This window comes from Neodiprion fabricii, chromosome 2 (genome assembly GCF_021155785.1).
Source record: "Neodiprion fabricii isolate iyNeoFabr1 chromosome 2, iyNeoFabr1.1, whole genome shotgun sequence".
NCBI classification, from domain to species: Eukaryota; Metazoa; Arthropoda; class Insecta; order Hymenoptera; family Diprionidae; genus Neodiprion; species Neodiprion fabricii.
In genome coordinates, this window is record NC_060240.1 from 14,710,122 (window position 1) to 14,732,530 (window position 22,409).

The following is a 22,409-nucleotide window of genomic DNA, read 5'->3' on the forward strand; positions in this document are numbered from 1 at the left end:
TTGATCGCAGCGTATTGGGACTGCGCCCAATCGATTTCTCTCGCAAAATTACGTCGGAATAGTGCCTGAAAGAATTGATTCCAGCACTTTTCAAAATCGCGAAAATTTTCGCCAAAAATACAAAGGGGTTAACCTTCCTTTTTTTTTTACCAAAAAATTTTTCGTCTCAGAATTGATTCGTATGACTCTTTCCCGACCAATTGGACCCCAAGGAACTCAGAAAACGCAGCGAAAAGAGCGTGAGATCGACAGGAGAGAAATGGCGAGCGAAAAAGCACCTGCTGAAAAACGTCGAAAATTCAGGTTTTCGTTTTTAGGCTGTAACTTTCGATGCGTTGATCGCAGCGTATTGGGACTGCGCCCAATCGATTTCTCTCGCAAAATTACGTCGGAATAGTGCCTGAAAGAATTGATTCCAGCACTTTTTAAAATCGCGAAAGTTTTCGCCAAAAATACAAAGGGGTTAACCTTCCTTTTTTTTTTACCAGAAAATTTTTCGTCTCAGGATTGATTCGTATGACTCTTTCCCGACCAATTGGACCCCAAGGAACTCAGAAAACGCAGCGAAAAGAGCGTGAGATCGACAGGAGAGAAATGGCGAGCGAAAAAGCACCCGCTGAAAAATGTCGAAAATTCAGGTTTTCGTTTTTTGGCTGTAACTTTCGATGCGTTGATCGCAGCGTATTGGGACTGCGCCCAATCGATTTCTCTCGCAAAATTACGTCGGAATAGTGCCTGAAAGAATTGATTCCAGCACTTTTTAAAATCGCGAAAGTTTTCGCCAAAAATACAAAGGGGTTAACCTTCCTTTTTTTTTTACCAGAAAATTTTTCGTCTCAGGATTGATTCGTATGACTCTTTCCCGACCAATTGGACCCCAAGGAACTCAGAAAACGCAGCGAAAAGAACGTGAGATCGACAGGAGAGAAATGGCGAGCGAAAAAGCACCTGCTGAAAAATGTCGAAAATTCTGGTTTTCGTTTTTCGGCTGTAACTTTCGATGCGTTGATCGCAGCGTATTGGGACTGCGCCCAATCGATTTCTCTCGCAAAATTACGTCGGAATAGTGCCTGAAAGAATTGATTCCAGCACTTTTCAAAATCGCGAAAATTTTCGCCAAAAATACAAAGGGGTTAACCTTCCTTTTTTTTTTACCAAAAAATTTTTCGTCTCAGAATTGATTCGTATGACTCTTTCCCGACCAATTGGACCCCAAGGAACTCAGAAAACGCAGCGAAAAGAGCGTGAGATCGACAGGAGAGAAATGGCGAGCGAAAAAGCACCTGCTGAAAAACGTCGAAAATTCAGGTTTTCGTTTTTAGGCTGTAACTTTCGATGCGTTGATCGCAGCGTATTGGGACTGCGCCCAATCGATTTCTCTCGCAAAATTACGTCGGAATAGTGCCTGAAAGAATTGATTCCAGCACTTTTCAAAATCGCGAAAATTTCCGCCAAAAATACAAAGGGGTTAACCTTCCTTTTTTTTTTACCAAAAAATTTCTCGTCTCAGAATTGATTCGTATGACTCTTTCCCGACCAATTGGACCCCAAGGAACTCAGAAAACGCAGCGAAAAGAGCGTGAGATCGACAGGAGAGAAATGGCGAGCGAAAAAGCACCTGCTGAAAAATGTCGAAAATTCAGGTTTTCGTTTTTTGGCTGTAACTTTCGATGCGTTGATCGCAGCGTATTGGGACTGCGCCCAATCGATTTCTCTCGCAAAATTACGTCGGAATAGTGCCTGAAAGAATTGATTCCAGCACTTTTTAAAATCGCGAAAGTTTTCGCCAAAAATACAAAGGGGTTAACCTTCCTTTTTTTTTTACCAGAAAATTTTTCGTCTCAGGATTGATTCGTATGACTCTTTCCCGACCAATAGGACCCCAAGGAACTCAGAAAACGCAGCGAAAAGAACGTGAGATCGACAGGAGAGAAATGGCGAGCGAAAAAGCACCTGCTGAAAAATGTCGAAAATTCTGGTTTTCGTTTTTTGGCTGTAACTTTCGATGCGTTGATCGCAGCGTATTGGGACTGCGCCCAATCGATTTCTCTCGCAAAATTACGTCGGAATAGTGCCTGAAAGAATTGATTCCAGCACTTTTCAAAATCGCGAAAATTTTCGCCAAAAATACAAAGGGGTTAACCTTCCTTTTTTTTTTACCAAAAAATTTTTCGTCTCAGGTTTGATTCGTATGACTCTTTCCCGACCAATTGGACCCCAAGGAACTCAGAAAACGCAGCGAAAAGTGCATGAGATCGACAGGAGAGAGATGGCGAGCGAAAAAGCACCTGCTGAAAAATGTCGAAAATTCAGGTTTTCGTTTTTTGGCTGTAACTTTCGATGCGTTGATCGCAGCGTATTGGGACTGCGCCCAATCGATTTCTCTTGCGAAATTACGTCGGAATAGTGCCTGAAAGAATTGATTCCAGCACTTTTCAAAATCGCGAAAATTTTCGCCAAAAATACAAAGGGGTTAACCTTCCTTTTTTTTTTACCAAAAAATTTCTCGTCTCAGAATTGATTCGTATGACTCTTTCCCGACCAATTGGACCCCAAGGAACTCAGAAAACGCAGCGAAAAGAGCGTGAGATCGACAGGAGAGAAATGGCGAGCGAAAAAGCACCTGCTGAAAAATGTCGAAAATTCAGGTTTTCGTTTTTTGGCTGTAACTTTCGATGCGTTGATCGCAGCGTATTGGGACTGCGCCCAATCGATTTCTCTCGCAAAATTACGTCGGAATAGTGCCTGAAAGAATTGATTCCAGCACTTTTTAAAATCGCGAAAGTTTTCGCCAAAAATACAAAGGGGTTAACCTTCCTTTTTTTTTTACCAGAAAATTTTTCGTCTCAGGATTGATTCGTATGACTCTTTCCCGACCAATTGGACCCCAAGGAACTCAGAAAACGCAGCGAAAAGAGCGTGAGATCGACAGGAGAGAAATGGCGAGCGAAAAAGCACCCGCTGAAAAATGTCGAAAATTCAGGTTTTCGTTTTTTGGCTGTAACTTTCGATGCGTTGATCGCAGCGTATTGGGACTGCGCCCAATCGATTTCTCTCGCAAAATTACGTCGGAATAGTGCCTGAAAGAATTGATTCCAGCACTTTTTAAAATCGCGAAAGTTTTCGCCAAAAATACAAAGGGGTTAACCTTCCTTTTTTTTTTACCAGAAAATTTTTCGTCTCAGGATTGATTCGTATGACTCTTTCCCGACCAATTGGACCCCAAGGAACTCAGAAAACGCAGCGAAAAGAACGTGAGATCGACAGGAGAGAAATGGCGAGCGAAAAAGCACCTGCTGAAAAATGTCGAAAATTCTGGTTTTCGTTTTTCGGCTGTAACTTTCGATGCGTTGATCGCAGCGTATTGGGACTGCGCCCAATCGATTTCTCTCGCAAAATTACGTCGGAATAGTGCCTGAAAGAATTGATTCCAGCACTTTTCAAAATCGCGAAAATTTTCGCCAAAAATACAAAGGGGTTAACCTTCCTTTTTTTTTTACCAAAAAATTTTTCGTCTCAGAATTGATTCGTATGACTCTTTCCCGACCAATTGGACCCCAAGGAACTCAGAAAACGCAGCGAAAAGAGCGTGAGATCGACAGGAGAGAAATGGCGAGCGAAAAAGCACCTGCTGAAAAACGTCGAAAATTCAGGTTTTCGTTTTTAGGCTGTAACTTTCGATGCGTTGATCGCAGCGTATTGGGACTGCGCCCAATCGATTTCTCTCGCAAAATTACGTCGGAATAGTGCCTGAAAGAATTGATTCCAGCACTTTTCAAAATCGCGAAAATTTTCGCCAAAAATACAAAGGGGTTAACCTTCCTTTTTTTTTTACCAAAAAATTTCTCGTCTCAGAATTGATTCGTATGACTCTTTCCCGACCAATTGGACCCCAAGGAACTCAGAAAACGCAGCGAAAAGAGCGTGAGATCGACAGGAGAGAAATGGCGAGCGAAAAAGCACCTGCTGAAAAATGTCGAAAATTCAGGTTTTCGTTTTTTGGCTGTAACTTTCGATGCGTTGATCGCAGCGTATTGGGACTGCGCCCAATCGATTTCTCTCGCAAAATTACGTCGGAATAGTGCCTGAAAGAATTGATTCCAGCACTTTTTAAAATCGCGAAAGTTTTCGCCAAAAATACAAAGGGGTTAACCTTCCTTTTTTTTTTACCAGAAAATTTTTCGTCTCAGGATTGATTCGTATGACTCTTTCCCGACCAATAGGACCCCAAGGAACTCAGAAAACGCAGCGAAAAGAACGTGAGATCGACAGGAGAGAAATGGCGAGCGAAAAAGCACCTGCTGAAAAATGTCGAAAATTCTGGTTTTCGTTTTTTGGCTGTAACTTTCGATGCGTTGATCGCAGCGTATTGGGACTGCGCCCAATCGATTTCTCTCGCAAAATTACGTCGGAATAGTGCCTGAAAGAATTGATTCCAGCACTTTTCAAAATCGCGAAAATTTTCGCCAAAAATACAAAGGGGTTAACCTTCCTTTTTTTTTTACCAAAAAATTTTTCGTCTCAGGTTTGATTCGTATGACTCTTTCCCGACCAATTGGACCCCAAGGAACTCAGAAAACGCAGCGAAAAGTGCATGAGATCGACAGGAGAGAGATGGCGAGCGAAAAAGCACCTGCTGAAAAATGTCGAAAATTCAGGTTTTCGTTTTTTGGCTGTAACTTTCGATGCGTTGATCGCAGCGTATTGGGACTGCGCCCAATCGATTTCTCTTGCGAAATTACGTCGGAATAGTGCCTGAAAGAATTGATTCCAGCACTTTTCAAAATCGCGAAAATTTTCGCCAAAAATACAAAGGGGTTAACCTTCCTTTTTTTTTTACCAAAAAATTTCTCGTCTCAGAATTGATTCGTATGACTCTTTTCCGACCAATTGGACCCCAAGGAACTCAGAAAACGCAGCGAAAAGAGCGTGAGATCGACAGGAGAGAAATGGCGAGCGAAAAAGCACCTGCTGAAAAATGTCGAAAATTCAGGTTTTCGTTTTTTGGCTGTAACTTTCGATGCGTTGATCGCAGCGTATTGGGACTGCGCCCAATCGATTTCTCTCGCAAAATTACGTCGGAATAGTGCCTGAAAGAATTGATTCCAGCACTTTTTAAAATTGCGAAAGTTTTCGCCAAAAATACAAAGGGGTTAACCTTCCTTTTTTTTTTACCAGAAAATTTTTCGTCTCAGGATTGATTCGTATGACTCTTTCCCGACCAATAGGACCCCAAGGAACTCAGAAAACGCAGCGAAAAGAACGTGAGATCGACAGGAGAGAAATGGCGAGCGAAAAAGCACCTGCTGAAAAATGTCGAAAATTCTGGTTTTCGTTTTTTGGCTGTAACTTTCGATGCGTTGATCGCAGCGTATTGGGACTGCGCCCAATCGATTTCTCTCGCAAAATTACGTCGGAATAGTGCCTGAAAGAATTGATTCCAGCACTTTTCAAAATCGCGAAAATTTTCGCCAAAAATACAAAGGGGTTAACCTTCCTTTTTTTTTTACCAAAAAATTTTTCGTCTCAGGTTTGATTCGTATGACTCTTTCCCGACCAATTGGACCCCAAGGAACTCAGAAAACGCAGCGAAAAGTGCATGAGATCGACAGGAGAGAGATGGCGAGCGAAAAAGCACCTGCTGAAAAATGTCGAAAATTCAGGTTTTCGTTTTTTGGCTGTAACTTTCGATGCGTTGATCGCAGCGTATTGGGACTGCGCCCAATCGATTTCTCTTGCGAAATTACGTCGGAATAGTGCCTGAAAGAATTGATTCCAGCACTTTTCAAAATCGCGAAAATTTTCGCCAAAAATACAAAGGGGTTAACCTTCCTTTTTTTTTTACCAAAAAATTTCTCGTCTCAGAATTGATTCGTATGACTCTTTCCCGACCAATTGGACCCCAAGGAACTCAGAAAACGCAGCGAAAAGAGCGTGAGATCGACAGGAGAGAAATGGCGAGCGAAAAAGCACCTGCTGAAAAATGTCGAAAATTCAGGTTTTCGTTTTTTGGCTGTAACTTTCGATGCGTTGATCGCAGCGTATTGGGACTGCGCCCAATCGATTTCTCTCGCAAAATTACGTCGGAATAGTGCCTGAAAGAATTGATTCCAGCACTTTTTAAAATCGCGAAAGTTTTCGCCAAAAATACAAAGGGGTTAACCTTCCTTTTTTTTTTACCAGAAAATTTTTCGTCTCAGGATTGATTCGTATGACTCTTTCCCGACCAATAGGACCCCAAGGAACTCAGAAAACGCAGCGAAAAGAACGTGAGATCGACAGGAGAGAAATGGCGAGCGAAAAAGCACCTGCTGAAAAATGTCGAAAATTCTGGTTTTCGTTTTTTGGCTGTAACTTTCGATGCGTTGATCGCAGCGTATTGGGACTGCGCCCAATCGATTTCTCTCGCAAAATTACGTCGGAATAGTGCCTGAAAGAATTGATTCCAGCACTTTTCAAAATCGCGAAAATTTTCGCCAAAAATACAAAGGGGTTAACCTTCCTTTTTTTTTTACCAAAAAATTTTTCGTCTCAGGTTTGATTCGTATGACTCTTTCCCGACCAATTGGACCCCAAGGAACTCAGAAAACGCAGCGAAAAGTGCATGAGATCGACAGGAGAGAGATGGCGAGCGAAAAAGCACCTGCTGAAAAATGTCGAAAATTCAGGTTTTCGTTTTTTGGCTGTAACTTTCGATGCGTTGATCGCAGCGTATTGGGACTGCGCCCAATCGATTTCTCTTGCGAAATTACGTCGGAATAGTGCCTGAAAGAATTGATTCCAGCACTTTTCAAAATCGCGAAAATTTTCGCCAAAAATACAAAGGGGTTAACCTTCCTTTTTTTTTTACCAAAAAATTTTTCGTCTCAGAATTGATTCGTATGACTCTTTCCCGACCAATTGGACCCCAAGGAACTCAGAAAACGCAGCGAAAAGAGCGTGAGATCGACAGGAGAGAAATGGCGAGCGAAAAAGCACCTGCTGAAAAATGTCGAAAATTCAGGTTTTCGTTTTTTGGCTGTAACTTTCGATGCGTTGATCGCAGCGTATTGGGACTGCGCCCAATCGATTTCTCTCGCTAAATTACTTCGGAATAGCGCATGAAAGAATTTAATCCAGTAGTAATTCACAATGAAATAGATGTCTTTTTTCCAATTCCTCAAAGTCTTATCAGTGGAAACAATCTCTACAATTGGATTTGAAGAGAAAAAGTGTTCGGGCTTGAAAACTGCAACTATTACTTCCTAACAACGAAACCGTCTACTGCACGACAATATAAGTACGTTTCATGAAAGCGTTCTGGCAATTACAGTTAGAGTCAACCTCGCAATTATAATCAGATCCATTTCTTCAATTTTATTTTTTATTGCTATAATACAATTTGATTGTTGTGTAAAATCTGTGGAAATATGCTAGAAGTACCTAAGCCCATTACTAGGGCCTAAAAACATGGAAGCATAGCACAGTAGAACAGAACAACAACCTTATCATGAATATTAGATAATGTATTATCATTACATCTGTTAATGCATATAACTTAGTTATAAAAATATGGTCGTGTAATAGGTTCAAAAATATCTTATATTACTTATGAAATAGTTAATACTAATAAAACTCAGTACTTTTTACAAGTTACAAGGAATAACAAATATCATAGTATTAATTACTAGATGATCGTAACTTATATATATATATATGTATAAAACTATAGACTATAGTATACTTATTTCATTATTTCAACACAGAACAATGGTGCGTCAAATAGAGCAGCTTATATTCATTTTAAACACGTTTTGTTCGTGTATAATAGTATTTTTTACGTAAATACATTTCGTACGTATTGATCAACTTTAAATATCCTTGTTCAAAGGACGCTAGAATTTATAACAATGTCAAAAATATTTGTTTAACGGAAATTGATTAGACATAAATCAAACATCGATTTAATTTGTCATGGTTCACAAGCCCAACAATTATTATTTGCATCTCTGTTAACATTCTCTGTCACATCCGTTCTTGTTTTTTTCTTGCTTTTTTTTTCTTATTATCGTATCTAATAAAACACCGGTATTACAAGAACATGAACAGTAATCGGTAATGTTCAATGGGAATTGGATATCATCATTTAAATGTATATTCGTAATCGACTAATACAACAATAGCATCACCATGAGAGCGTTATTGACCCTCTTCATTAAGAGCCAGTAATTCGCCATATACCACGTGCGAATGATTTTTGCATAAATTGCAACATCATGCCAGTAAATTATATTATGTGTATTCTATTTTGCGAGATTGTGAATTGGAATTATACAAAGTGTGTAGAGTCGAATAAAATCGAATTAATATTGAAATTGATATTTCAAATGACCAGCCCCAACGCACCATTTTGTAACCTAATATTGCATTTCGAACAGTTGAAAGACTATACTTGATGCAATAGCAAATTACAGAATATCGATACAAAAATGATGAATATATTGAATTGATAAACAAAGACGATTATCTTATGCGGACCATCTTAGAAAATTAACAATAGTAATAAGATCAATGGCTAACTTACAAAATACAATATGTAAAAACAGTTTGTACAAAATCGAGCGAAAAGATGATCGTAAAGATCATGAGATAGAGTAGCTTTATAAGATAAAAGAGTATTTACAATTTTTTGACAGTGTAAACTTGCTTCGAGTAATTTTAGCAGATTCGTATTCATCATAATTTACCGTTTTATATAATATCTTTCCGCAAATAATTTTGCGGGCTCTGTCGAATCCGTATTTAAATATGTCTATTCTCTCCCAACGATCTATGAAAATAATTTTTAAGCATATTGTTGTTCTGATCACCAATATATAATATAGTACTTAATAAACTCGGCTGGCTTTGGTAGTCAAAAATCAGAGAATTCAATTACTGTCATCAGAAAATATAACCTTAGGTAAAAATGTATTATTACTAAATAATTATTTAGAACAAATATTCAACATTGAGAGTGATCGTGCGAAAAGTTTATCTAAAAAAAAAGAGGAAAAAAAATGACACAGCAAAAGACATGGAATGTTTGTATGGAATAGTTTGTTAGAAGGCAGTAATCATTTCTCTGGTATTCGGCTATCCGTAATAACCTCACTTTGCATGTATCTTACACAATAATTGATTTTTATACTTAATAATTATTAATCATAAAGGCCATTTGGAAACTCTGCATCTCGTCAAATGCATAATTTAGTGATTTTATCTATACGTCTCTTACCTACAGTAATTTATTAAAGGCACAATTCTCATTCTACAAATATTTCACTAATTACAGGGCAACTGTAGTCAATTAATGATGAATCAGCCAAGGTGCTAATCATACAGATCTATACAGAGCATCTATACAGAGCAGATTAGTGTGCACAAAGTATAAACTTTTGCATATACCTTACATAATAAGAAGCCCCGCATTATTTAGTTATATTTATAACTGTGCCCTCATGTTGTATACATATTAAATAAAATATGTATATATTTATATATATATATGTATACACATAAACAAAATATGTATATATACACACACACATATATATATATATATATATATATATATATGTATGTATGTATGTATACACATAAACATATGCATATACTTGATTATAGAAATCGATTAATAGTATGAATGGTCTTTTGTTATTTATATTTACAATACTATTGTAATAGCAAGGTTTTGTTCCTTAATTATTGTCTGTCGCGGGTCTTCACTCTGGCAAGTTGAAGGCACCATTAGTATTGAGCTGAACTTTGAAATACAATAATATGATTGTTATAAAAAATATAATACCTATAAATCTTCACGTTCGTGTCATTCGTTTACATATTTAGTGTATAGAGAGAGGCACGACAGAAGTCAGTACGTAGTTACTATATTTTTGCATTTAGTATTTTTTAACTTTCTTTTCTTTTAAGTCTCTACTCTGCTTATGTAGTCATGTATCCGGTTGTTTTTTTTTTATTACATTATACCAGCATCGAATTCTCCACAGGCATACTTAATACCTGTAAAATTACCCTATCAAGTAGTTCGCTGCTAGACTTATAATTAACGCTAATCACAGTGCTATACATCTTATTTTTATCCTCAGGTAAAATAAAAACAGATGTAGTAAAACAATCCTATAATATGGAATTCACTGAAGTCACTGTAATTGTTCCACATAATTTATTCACTTGGGATTAATTGTCCCTCAAAGTCAGGGTTGAATTTCGCCACATCCTTCATCATATGTAGATAGCTTCAGAGCCTTTGTTTTGGTGCTGCGCTCCACCTGTTGCGTAAGCGTTCGGCGAAGCCATACACTCGGACCAATCGCTATTGGAGTGCGGGGAGCTGGATGACCAGTGTCCAGGGCTTTCGGGCGACGGGGTGGGAAAGCTTTCCGGAGCCTGCATCAGGTGCTGCGGCGTGACGTCGGGTCCGGAGTGATGGGAAGGCGGCGTCAAGTATTGATAGTATTGCTGTGTTTGTTGCTGCTGCTGTTGCTGTTGCTGAGCGGTTTGTTGTTGCTGTTGCTGCTGCTGTTGCTGCTGTTGTTGTTGTTGCTGTTGCTGTTGTTGTTGCTGCTGCTGCTGTTGGATTTGCTGCTGCGTCTGTTGCAGCTGCTGCTGTCCGCTGGAGTAGGGGAGATTCTCAAAGTCGAAACCGATGGGCGGCATGCCGCCGTGCTTTTGGTGGGTGGCTTGCCTCATCGCGGCAATGTGGGTTGGCGAGGTAGGAAGCGAGGGCCTGCTCTTCGCTGGGGAGGGAGAGCCCATGTAGCTCGCCTGAGGGGAGAGGGTCATGTTTGACTGCACCGAGTGCGGCGGCGACTGGTTGCTATACGGGGGTGACAAGGTGCTCACCATGCCCTGACCCGGCCGCTGATGCGGAGCTAGCAGCTGGTCGTGAAAATTTGGGGGCAGTCCGTAGTTCGCCGCGAAAGTGTCGAGACCGAGCTGCTGTAAGCCCTGCATCGACTGTCCCTTGATGCAGTCCTCGTAGGACGGCGGCTGCTTCCCCGTCTGCGTGTGCCCGACCAGAGGCAGCGCGTTACTGTAGAGACTGGCGCTGTCATAAGGGCTCGGCAAGTTTCCTTCGGCTCCCTCCGCTCCCTGAGGGATTTCCTGGTTTGGGGGCTGAGCGCCACGCTTCGCCGTCGGTTTTTTTATCGACGGTTTTCGCCTCACCGCTACAGCTCCCTCGGATTCTGGACTGTTTGGGTTTCCCCCTGCTCCAGGCTTCGTTCTTTTCTTTGATTTCGACTGCTTAGGCGCCGAACCGATCACTGTCGGGTGCGTGATAAGTTGTGGATGATTCGGAGAGCCTAAAGTGAGGACAGAAAAAGATTGTTACATACAAAGAAATTTGACGGGTTCAATTTAAAATGGCTAAAAAATGTAATCTTGCCTCTGTACGTACCCATAAGGGGTCCGTTTGGTATGACAGACACCATCTGCGGTGATCTTGGTACGTGTTCATCGAGTAGCCTGACGATGTCGTGATGAAGTCTCTCGCTAGCAACGTCGCGAGGAAGTCTATCCATGTGATCAGTAATTTCCCTATTGGCGAACGTGTCGAGGAGCGCTTTACATGCTTCGAAACTGCCTTCCCTCGCCGCAAGGAACAAAGGTGTCTCGTCCTTGTCGTCCTGGGCGTCCCGGTTGGCACCGTGGACCAGAAGAATGTTCACAGCGTCGACGTTGTTTACGGCAGCGGCCCAGTGCAGAGCGGTTTTACCGCTGTTGTCGGCCGCGTTTATGTCCGCATCGGCGTTTATGAGATCCTCGACCATACCCTCAGTGGCGATACGAGCTGCCAATATCAGAGGAGTCGTTCCGTCGTGCATACGAGCGTTCAAATTCGTTGCCCGATTTCGTAAGAGAATCTGAAACACGCCCATCGCGTCTGCGGCCACCGCAGAGTGGAGAGGCGTCCTCCCAGTGTTGTCCTGCGAATTGGCGTCCGCTCCAGCGTCCAAGAGACGTTTCGCAGCGTCGGCTCGCGCGTATCTCGCTGCCAGGTGAAGTGACGTTTCACCGCTTTTGTCGGTGGTCGCGTTCAGGTCGGCGCCTTGAGCCACTAGGTCGGCTATCACAGCCGCGGTGCCGTCGCTGTCATCCTCTTCCTCACCGGTGTCTAAGCCGCCTCCGCGCACCGCCGCGACCATCAGTGGTGTCATTCCGCACGGTCCTCTAGCGTCGACGTCCTGACCGTGCTCTAAACTCGGTGGGGTTAAAACCCCGGCGTCGGGCCTCGACCGGATCTCAGCGGCGTCCAAATGCTGCTGAGTCCACAGCCTCGGTTCGGTTTCCTCGTAGTCCGTTATTACCGTGTGGTCACTCGCGTAGCCAGGCTCGATTGCCCGCATCCGTTTCGACGGCGGGAGATCTGACTCGTCGTCTGACCACTGGTGAACGCGACCGTTGGCTATGTCGAGATCCATGCAAGTGACAGAAGGCTGTTTGTTCAGATTGCGCATCTCCTGGCCGTCGGGGCCGCGTCTTCTGGAACGGCGTCGCTGGCCGCTGCCGCTAGTGGTCCGTAAAAATCCTTCGGGAAACCACGTGACACCAACAGCGCGTTTCCGCTGAGCGGTGACCAGCACCCCAACCAATAGACCAGCGAGAAGTACCAGGACCACCCCGATGAAGACATATTTGAAGTTGGTCGGTGTGTCGGTGTCATTTGGATCCTGCCCGACGACACCGCGCACTTGTTCGATGGGGAAATTATTCGACAAAGAGTGCTTGGAGGCAGTCGCCGCCAGGTATTCGGCAGCCTCGTTGGCCGTAGGGAAACAAACCGCTCCCGATATCACGGTGCATTTACGATTGTCAATTTCTAAGTAGGCGGTGACTCCGCTTTGGTTATCCGTGTAAACAGTCGCTGGTCTCCCGAACACGTTCGTCTGGAGCTGCTCTCGCTTCCAAGGATATATCATGTCGTTTCCCAGCTCGTCCTGCTTAACTCGAAGCGTTGTTCTCAACTGATGGCCCATGTCGCGCAGGAACGCGATGATGTTCGATCGGAACGTTTGCATGTCCATCAAAACTACCACCGATATTGCACCTTCGGCCAGCTCCGGTGGCTCGCCTTCACAGTCGAGTCCATCCCAGTTACATTCTTCGTTATTACAACCATAGTCACAGTAGCCATTTGCGTAATGCTTACGACAGTAAGCGTCATAGATAGGACTGCAAATGAGAAAAGAATTTTTTGTTTATATTTGCGAGATCAAATTCACGAAATGGTGAATTATTCTACAAAGCTGCAGCTTGAACTATACCAATATTTGTACTTTAACTAGAATTTTGATTAACTGTAGTGTATAGGTGTACTCACTTGCAAGGTTCCAGCTTCTTCTCGCAATCTCTGCCATCGAACAAACACTGAGCATTGTTGCATACCTCATTACAGACCCCGTTCATAAATACGTCCCAGCAGTTTATCGGCGCTGTGCAGTTCCGCCATGGATTGATACCAAGGGAACAATCTTTCCCATCGTAGTTACAGGCGTGGGTGTTGCAGTCTTCGTCGCAACGGTGATTGCCGGACTTTTCGTCGCATCGATTCTCTATGCATTTCTTCCGTTCACGTTCAATGTCAATATCGTATGGTGACATAGTGTTGAGAATACTGTTGGGATTTTGCCTCCCAAATAGGCCACCTCTGTAATTCGGATCATATATCTCGCAATTCTTGCCAGTCCATTTTGGAGGACAGTAACAGTCGTAATCACCCATCAAATTTTTGCAAATGGCTTCCCTCTGCTGACACGGATTACTAGCACATTCGTCCCTGGTATCAATTTCACAATGGGTTCCAGTAGTCCCAGCGGGACAGTGACATCTGTAGCCGATATCGCTCTCTGCTATTCTGCATTTACCACCGTGCAAACAGGGCTCAGAATCGCAATAAGACCCGGAGAACTCACAATTCTTACCAAAATACCCAGTCGCGCATAGACAGCTATGACCTGCCTGTCTGGCGGTACATACGCCGCCATTCTGGCATGGTGAACTGTCGCAAAAGTTCACCTTGACCTCGCAATGGCGACCCATGTAGCCCGGCTTGCAGTTGCAGTGATAGTTGTTGACCAACTGCACGCAGTCTTGGGTGCCGGGATTTGCGCAGGGATTCGACAAACACTCATTGATGTCACCTTCGCATCTCGGTCCGACGAATCCGGGTGGGCATCGGCACTCGAATCCACCAACCTTGTCGGTGCAGGTACCATTGTTGTGACACGCACCGACGACACAATCGTCGACGTTTATCTCACAAAGAATTCCGAGAGTCCCGGGCGGACATGAGCAGGTGAAGTTGTTTATCAAATCGTGGCAGGTTCCACCATTCTGACACGGATTTGGATTACAGTCGTCAACGTTCAGCTCGCAGTTCTGTCCTTGAAAGCCAACCTTGCATCGGCACTGATACGAGCCGACCAAGTCATTGCAGGTCGCACCGTTTTGGCACGGCAGCGATTCGCACTCGTCGATTTCCTCCTGGCAGTAGGAACCCGTGTAGCCGTCGGTGCAGTGGCATCGATGGCTGTTTCCGATGTCCTCACAGGTCCCGTTGTTACATAGATTTTTCTCAGGCACACCTTTCCTCACCGCGGCATCCTTGCACGATACCATTTCAACGTCGCATACTTTGCCGGTCCAGCCAGGCGAGCAATTGCAGTGATATTTATTCTTGTGCTGGACACAGGTCGCTTGGTTTTCGCACGGTGTGTCCGCGCACCAGTCGACGAACTTGTCGCAACGATCGCCGGTATAACCGTAAGGACAGTGGCAGGTGTAGTACTGTACATGATCGTGACACGTTGCTCCATTCAGACAGGGCAAACTGTCACACTCGTTGATTCTGTATTGGCAATTCGTTCCTGTGTATCCGGGCTGACAGACGCAGGTGTAATTGTTTATACCGTCATTGCAGCTTCCTGCGTTCATGCAACTGCTTTCCGTGCAGTCCTCGTCGTTGGTCTGACAATTTATTCCGGAAAATCCGAGCTTGCATTGGCAGGTGTACGAGTTCACATACTCTTTGCATATCGCATCGTTTTGACAAGGCGCGGAGACGCATTCGTCTATGTCTATTTCGCAATGCTTCCCATTGAATCCATCCACGCAAAGACAGGTGTAATCTCCGATCCCATCTAAACAGGTGCCTCCGTTTTGGCACGGGTCTGTAACAAAATAAACAAGTCGTGTAGTCGCAATATTGCACTTGATCGAAAGATAACAATATTGTACATTATATCGTATATACGACACTTACAAGATGCGCAATCGTCCGTGTTTATGATGCAGTCCTTGCCCTCGTAACCCTTGGCACAAACGCAATGATACGATCCGTTTGTGTTCCTGCAAGTGGCGCCGTTCCTGCAAGGAGATGTTATCACGCACTCGTCCACATCCTCGTCGCAAAGTCGTCCGGTGTAACCTATGGTGCAGGTGCACGCAAAGTCCAGGAAATTTGACGAAGGAGAGCATTTCGCCCCGTGAAGACATCTGGAATAAATAATATGGTACTTCAAATCTCATCCTTGCAAGGCTGCTGGTATGGATCAAATTCGGTTTTTATGAATATACCTGTTTGGAGAACACGGATCGAGTTTGTCTTCGCAGTTCCTTCCGGTATGCGGCAGTTCGCAAACGCACTTGTAGTCGTTCACCAAATCGATGCAGGACCCGCCGTTCTGGCATGGATTATTGGCGCAGTCGTCAATATTCGTTTCGCAATTGGTGCCTGCGTATCCTGGCAGACATTGACAACTGTACCCGTTGAGATGATCATTGCATGTTCCCCCATGCTGGCATGGATTTGACCCGCACTCGTCGATGTCGGCTTCGCATCTCTTACCACCGTAGCCGGGCAGGCAATGGCAAATGAACTGATTTACGCCGTCTTCACACGTGCCACCATGAATACAAGGGTTGCTCGCACACTCGTCGACATCGCTCAAACACCTGGCGTCGTAGTAGCCGCGCGGACATTCGCATCTGAAACCGTTTATCAAATCTATGCATGTCCCGCCGTTCGAACAAGGATTGCTCGCGCATTCGTTGATGTCAGTTTCACAGTGCTGTCCAGTAAAACCGGGAATGCATTCGCAGGTGTACCTGAAAGGAAGTCGGATGATTAATATTTTTGCGCATTTCACGGAAGCTTTAACTAGATATGGTGCAAGCATGAATACCGATTGATCCCGTCCTTGCACCGGGCTTCGTTTCTGCACGGATTGCTGTAGCACTCGTTGACATTTACTTCGCAGTTGACACCGGATGTCCCAGGTCTGCACATGCACTGGTACCCATCGATGCGGTCTTCGCATCGGCCTTCGAACTGGCAAGGATTACTTTCACACTCGTCAATCTGAATCTGGCAAAGGCGTCCGGTAAATCCTGAGAAGCACTTGCAGGTGAACGAGTTTTCACCGTCTATGCAGATTCCGCTGTGGCAAGGATTCGACTGGCAATCGTTGATGTTGGTCTCGCAGGAGGCTCCGGTGAATCCTGGCGGACATTCGCAGGTGTACTTTGCTATTGAATCGTGACAACTGCCCCCGTTCCGGCAGGGCAAAGATGCACAGTCGTCGATGTTTATCTGACAACGAGCCCCGGCGAAACCGTTCGCGCAGTTGCACTTGAACGAATTTATCAAGTCATTGCAGACTCCGTTATTCAGGCAAGGATTTGCTGCACACTCGTCGATGTCGATTTCGCATTGAGTTCCGGTGAATCCTGAAAACAGAAAATAAAATGAGGGTTATTGCTAACGCTGAATTTGTTTGATTAGGCTCGAACATAAACCCAGCCAGTAAAAATTGTGACAGTATGATAGGTACACGAGTGAGTTTCCACCGAAAGTTTACTAATTAAATTTCAAGTGGGCTTGACTTGTTCCATTTGATTAATCAATATAAATTAGATAATTTCATTTCAGTTAATCAGCAATAATCGTAATTAATGCTTATATCAGAAATATAGGTTGATTGCAAAGATGCGAGACGCGATGGGCCGAGCCGGTTCAAATATATCCGCACGTGATTAATCTCATATCGCGTTTAATTGAGCTCCGCTGTAAGTAGGTAAGTCACGGTTACTAAAGTGTTTCGATTTTATTTTCAAAGGTTATAATATACAGTGAAATGGAGTAACCATAATTACAGCACCTTTTAGCTTATAGCACAAGCTAATCGCTTCTAGGGACACACCTGCAAGAGTATGGCGGGGTTGGTAGTAATTACAATAATTATTATATTTTCATGGAACTCGACAGAACCAATCATCCATAAAGTAGAAAAAGAGAAAATTCCTGTATTAAATGCAAAAGCTCTGCAGTGCTTCAATATTTTGTTGTTACCGATTGAAACTCGGCGATTGCCGCCATTCAACGCGTTTGTTTTACTTCGACTAAAGGATAACGTGACCAAGATGAAAACCACCCCGCAGCGTTGCTGACGCTGGGTTCGATTATTCATTTATGGTAGATGGATATTCATACGGGGAAATATGTGTAGTCCTTGCATTATACAGAGTATAATAGTCTCTAATGACGAAACGCACGTTGAACTCCATCGGATCACCCCGGGGGTCCAAATTAAATTAGATTAGAACACTATTCTGTCGTCTTTAGTCGCGCCGGCGTGATCTAACAATAAGCACTGCAGGTACCGTCTCATGGATCGATCGGCGTCTGTTTGCTTACCCTGGGAGGTCGTCGCCAACCCGAGCATAATGCGTTATCGTAAATCTCGGATCCACGCAACGGATCCTTAGAATCCCGAGGACATTTCGCGAGAGATGGCTAATGCACTACTGAGTTTTACCTTCATGACAGTACCGAATACGATCATCAAGTCAGAATTGTAATTTGCTACTGAATATCCAGCGATGATTACATTTATTGTGGGCAGGTTATATTTAATTAGGAACGCGAGGTATTCTTTGGCATTCGTCAGTATCTTGTCATGCACACGTGGTGTGCGTCTAATTACATTCACGTAGTAAGTGTTGTACTTTTATATACAAGCCACTAGTACCTATGATTTATAGAGGCGCAAGTTGCGTCGTTATATTGACATTGATTGAACGAGTAACTCGAGTCGCGAATCAACCGAGTCGAAATGATCTTCCTTATGCAGTCTTCTCGGCTATGTTTAAGTTGCATCTCAACGTGTTTCACCCTCCCGTGTGTAATTTCAGACATGAATTTTAGCCAGAGTTAAGTCGAAGGACAATACCATACTTTCTAAATTTCTATATCACGGCTGTGAAGAAGCTGGCGCAAAATCAAAATAGCTACGGTTTGCTGCACGCTTCGAATTCGGAATAGATTGTATGTTAAGGTAATTTCCAGCAATGTCCGTTCATCGATCGACATTTAACGTCGGATCAAATTATGGCAATGACATGTGTAGGCCAAGATTTTAGGATCGATGAATATTTAAATACTAAGAATTCAGTTTGCGAAATTTACCCAATGGCTATAGCCAGCGGCATATGGTATACGATTAAGCGAGGCTAGATGTGTGGTAGAATTTCTTAATACAGTCGGTGAAATAATAATTTCAAGATTTATCTCTTTCCTCGAGCTAAGCTCTCGACGGCATTTAAATGTTGTTGCTAAAAAGTTTCCGTACAAAGCAAAGTCTGACAGGAGCGAAGAAATGGCATGCAGGTATAGGACAGGAGAGTGGTGGAGAGTGTAAATAATATCGGTCGACTCTGCAGTCGGTTTGCTTTCATGGAAGAAAAGAAGAAGAATAAGGAAAGGAAGAAGTAAGTCGCTCTCGCTCGGCAGGATATCTACTTGGGATCTACTTTGCAAGCGAGCACCGTCGGTTTTATCGAGCGTTTCGCAACCGCTCGATCCTCGGAGACATGGGGAACTGGCTGTTCGAATCGCGAATAGGGGGATTTGTAACGAAGGCAGACCTGGGCGTGGTACTCGGTTACAAGGAGTGTGCCGTCGGTTACGAGGACACCGAGTGCCACTCTACTTTTCTGACTCCTACTTCTCCCTGTCCCCTTCTCTCTCCGCCGACATCTTGGCATCGAAACGTCTCCTGGTATAGGGAATTTATTGCAAACCTTCTACAATTTTACTGCTGGCGAAACTACACAATATAAGCCTTCGATGTTCGTTGAATATGTGCACTGATGTACACCTACGTTGTGCACTAATAATTGAATAAAAAAGCTTGTTCCTGATACGTTTATTTATTCATCGTAAATCTCGTCAAGCGCTCTTTAAACTTCACGAAATTTTAACTCACTTTCAAATGGCGACCCAATGGTGGTATTGAACGCTGGGAAGGTATTTTATTTTCTATGGAAGAACAGAGTATAACGAATCTGGTGCTCTGAACTCCAAGTTTTCATTGGATCAGCTATATTTCATCAAAATCATGAACCGGTAAAGGGTTGGCTATTTTAGATTTACATTCGAAAACATTCGGAACAGATGTGATAAATCGTTTCGTTTCTACGCATAATAAAAGCAATGCATCGTACACTGTTCGTATGTTAACACATTTCAGGGATCTCCCCCGCGCCACCAATTTCCGAAATAGTCAGAAAATATGACTGAGCGACAGCAGGGATACTCAACTCTCATCCTACGGTGTCCTCAGTGCCATTTTAGCGACGTCTGTAAGACAGCCGGTATGTATTCTGCAGTGTCGGTATGACCAAGTGAAATATCGATAAAAAAGTTTTTTCCCATATCTTCCGAGCTGGAAAAAGGTTGATAACCTATCGGTACCGACTAAATATCGGCCGTCGTAAAATTTCTAAAATTATCGATTATAAAACACTTCGCCCATTTCACTTTTCGAAGTTGCGGGAATTATTGTCAAAGGGTACCAATTCTGGTCACGATGTAAGCAGTTTGAGGAAAAAATGTAGCGTTTCGAGAACTTGGAGGTGATGTATAGGAACATCAAAGCGCGTATACAAAACGAGACGGGAGGAACATTAGAAAGTTCAAAAATGGAAACAAAAACGAAGAAAAACGGAAAACAAAAATAAAAACGGGGCAAAGCGTGAGTTGACACGTCGGAATAATGGTTATCTGGAACTCGAGACGTATAACATAGCGGCACGCTTCATTCACTTCAAATGTGATAGTATCGCGAGAACACGAGGACAATCGAGAATGACCTGTGGACAGTCTAGAAAGAGAGGATCGAGACACGCCTAGATGATTGCCTCGATAATGGACGACATAATTGGGAAGCCATTATGCATGTACGCCCATTGTGGTTCCTTACATTCAGCGATTGCCGCGAGTGGCAGTGACGCGAAACGGAACCAAGCGGTCACAGAAATTTTATTACCCAGTACATAAATTCAAGAGTATTACCCCGGTTTCGCGGGATTAGGAGAGGCGAATTATTGCGATTCGGTTGAACACAGAGAGGCTGAAGCGAATGATGATGGCGCTATTAGGAACCGCGTTCTAATGAGCCATGGCACCAACGGAGAGCAGTTTCAATTTATGGTGAAGCGTATGCACTCCCACGATGCAGCCTATGCAACCCTCTCGTGTTGGGATAATTGTAATCTACGACTCCCCCAAGCGCTGAACTGAACTTGCCCGCCTTTTTGCCGGCAATGGATAGATCCGCATCGGGGTATTTATTACGTGATACCAACACGCACGTGCAGTAGCTGATAGACCATGCGAAATGCTACACTCTCCTGCGAGGCGGTGTAACGAGAGAATACGTATACCGTACAGAAAAAGAGATACGCCTTGCTAAATTCACCGTGGAACTTGAGCAAAGTCCGGCTGAATTAGTCGGAGGCTAAAGGATGGGATAGGACGGGTCGTGTATTTTCTTGTTGGGTCCATGCCGCTTGATGTTCGCATTATACAGAATCTGCGTTCGACATTCGTCGTTAACGAACTCTAACTGACGGGCATCGCGCGTTTACCGACAACAGTCGGCAGTACGGTTTTCGGCTTTTTGCACTATACGGCAATACAGACGGCGGGTGTGATCGTAAATTTGCGGTTCCGTATATTTGCGCACAACCGCATTGCCGTCGCGGATACAGACGTGTACAACAGCACCTTTCACCGGCTTCTCCGATAAGCGTATCAAGTCCTTCCACGGACATACTGACTTATGGGAACCGATATAATCTTTGTAGAAAGTCACGCTGAAGTGGACGCCGCGTACGTTTTGGCCACGCGCCCAATTCGAATTTATCAAGTATGTTTGTTCATACCATTTGCATGTGAAAATTCGCACAGTGAAGTTATTTTCACATTATTCATAGTCAGTGGAATATATTTTTTCCACTGTAACTTGAATGACGAACGGAAACTAGAAAGAGATCAATATCCATTCTAGGAACCAGCACACAATCATTTCGAAGCAAACAGCAGTGCACTGTTGATAATGTACTCGTCGTCAGATTTCGCATTCAGTGTATGAATTAAAAGATATGGTGTTCACTATCTTCCGTGATTAGCCACTATCAGCACTGACAGTATTATATTGTGCCGACTAAGGAAGATGATGATTCGGGTGGCGGCCGAGCTGATGCGGTTGCTCGCGGATGCCTTTGACCAACGTACGTGATACTCGCTATATTTCCGTGCGGGTAAATCGAGCGTTGAAGCTGTTGATTGAATCTTGTAGCGGTATCCGTGCTGCACTCCGCCGCAGCCCGTGTCCGTTCATCCGCTCATCGCTAAGTGAGTTGTAGGGGAGAATGTTCCTACCAGATTGGAACCTGATCTGCTGCCCCATGCACGAATGAACATACGCATCCCTCCATCCAGGCAATATAAAATACCTAAAGATTGAGCAGAAAACGTTCTGCAACAGATGTTACTAGTTCGTTAAATCGGTAGATTCAGTGCAGCGAAAGATTACAATTGGATTGATCACAACGCATCAGGAACGCAGGTTCATGAAGCAGCTGTCATTAAGTCAAGATGGGTATAAATGTCGAGTCGACATTCAACGCAAGGTTGAAATGGATAGTTATACCGTAACTGTACAGGAGCTGGCAGAAAATAGATTGCAGCTTCGGATCATTAATTGAGTTATGTTATTGATGATAAATACCGCGACACGCAGCGATTGATCCTCATAGCTTTATTACACTGAGTCGGGCAATTGCGGTCATTAATTGATGAAAAAGCAGTTCAAGCATCAGGAGTTATGATCACTTGTAATTGAATCGATTATCGACGATGCGATCACCTCAAACTTGACAATCGTAAGTTAGCATTTCACCGAGAAAGTGCAATTATCTATTTTTACACTTGAATAAAAAAAAGAAATTAGATACTGCACATATCGAAAGAAAATAATACGGAGTGACGGAAGGACATCCAAAACTTTTTCACCTGGATAATT

The 22,409-nt window shown here is 43.5% G+C and overlaps 1 protein-coding gene across 4 annotated transcripts in view; it reads right to left on the reverse strand.

Annotated features, from left to right (window-relative positions):
* Nucleotides 1–7,989: 7,989 nt before the first annotated feature.
* The window catches only part of LOC124175120 (neurogenic locus Notch protein), a 156,951-nt gene continuing 142,531 nt past the window's right edge, over nucleotides 7,990–22,409 (reverse strand). For 3 of the 4 annotated variants that reach the window (XM_046555035.1, XM_046555037.1, XM_046555038.1), the window contains 6 exons: nucleotides 16,227–16,770; nucleotides 15,619–16,149; nucleotides 15,305–15,537; nucleotides 13,364–15,212; nucleotides 11,429–13,215; nucleotides 7,990–11,345 (listed from right to left, as the gene is read on the reverse strand). In XM_046555035.1, the coding sequence (XP_046410991.1) occupies nucleotides 10,264–11,345; nucleotides 11,429–13,215; nucleotides 13,364–15,212; nucleotides 15,305–15,537; nucleotides 15,619–16,149; nucleotides 16,227–16,770 (6,026 nt within the window). In that variant the 3' untranslated portion in view covers nucleotides 7,990–10,263. The remainder of the gene's footprint in view (nucleotides 11,346–11,428; nucleotides 13,216–13,363; nucleotides 15,213–15,304; nucleotides 15,538–15,618; nucleotides 16,150–16,226; nucleotides 16,771–22,409) is intronic. The other variant, XM_046555036.1, reaches the window with a different exon arrangement.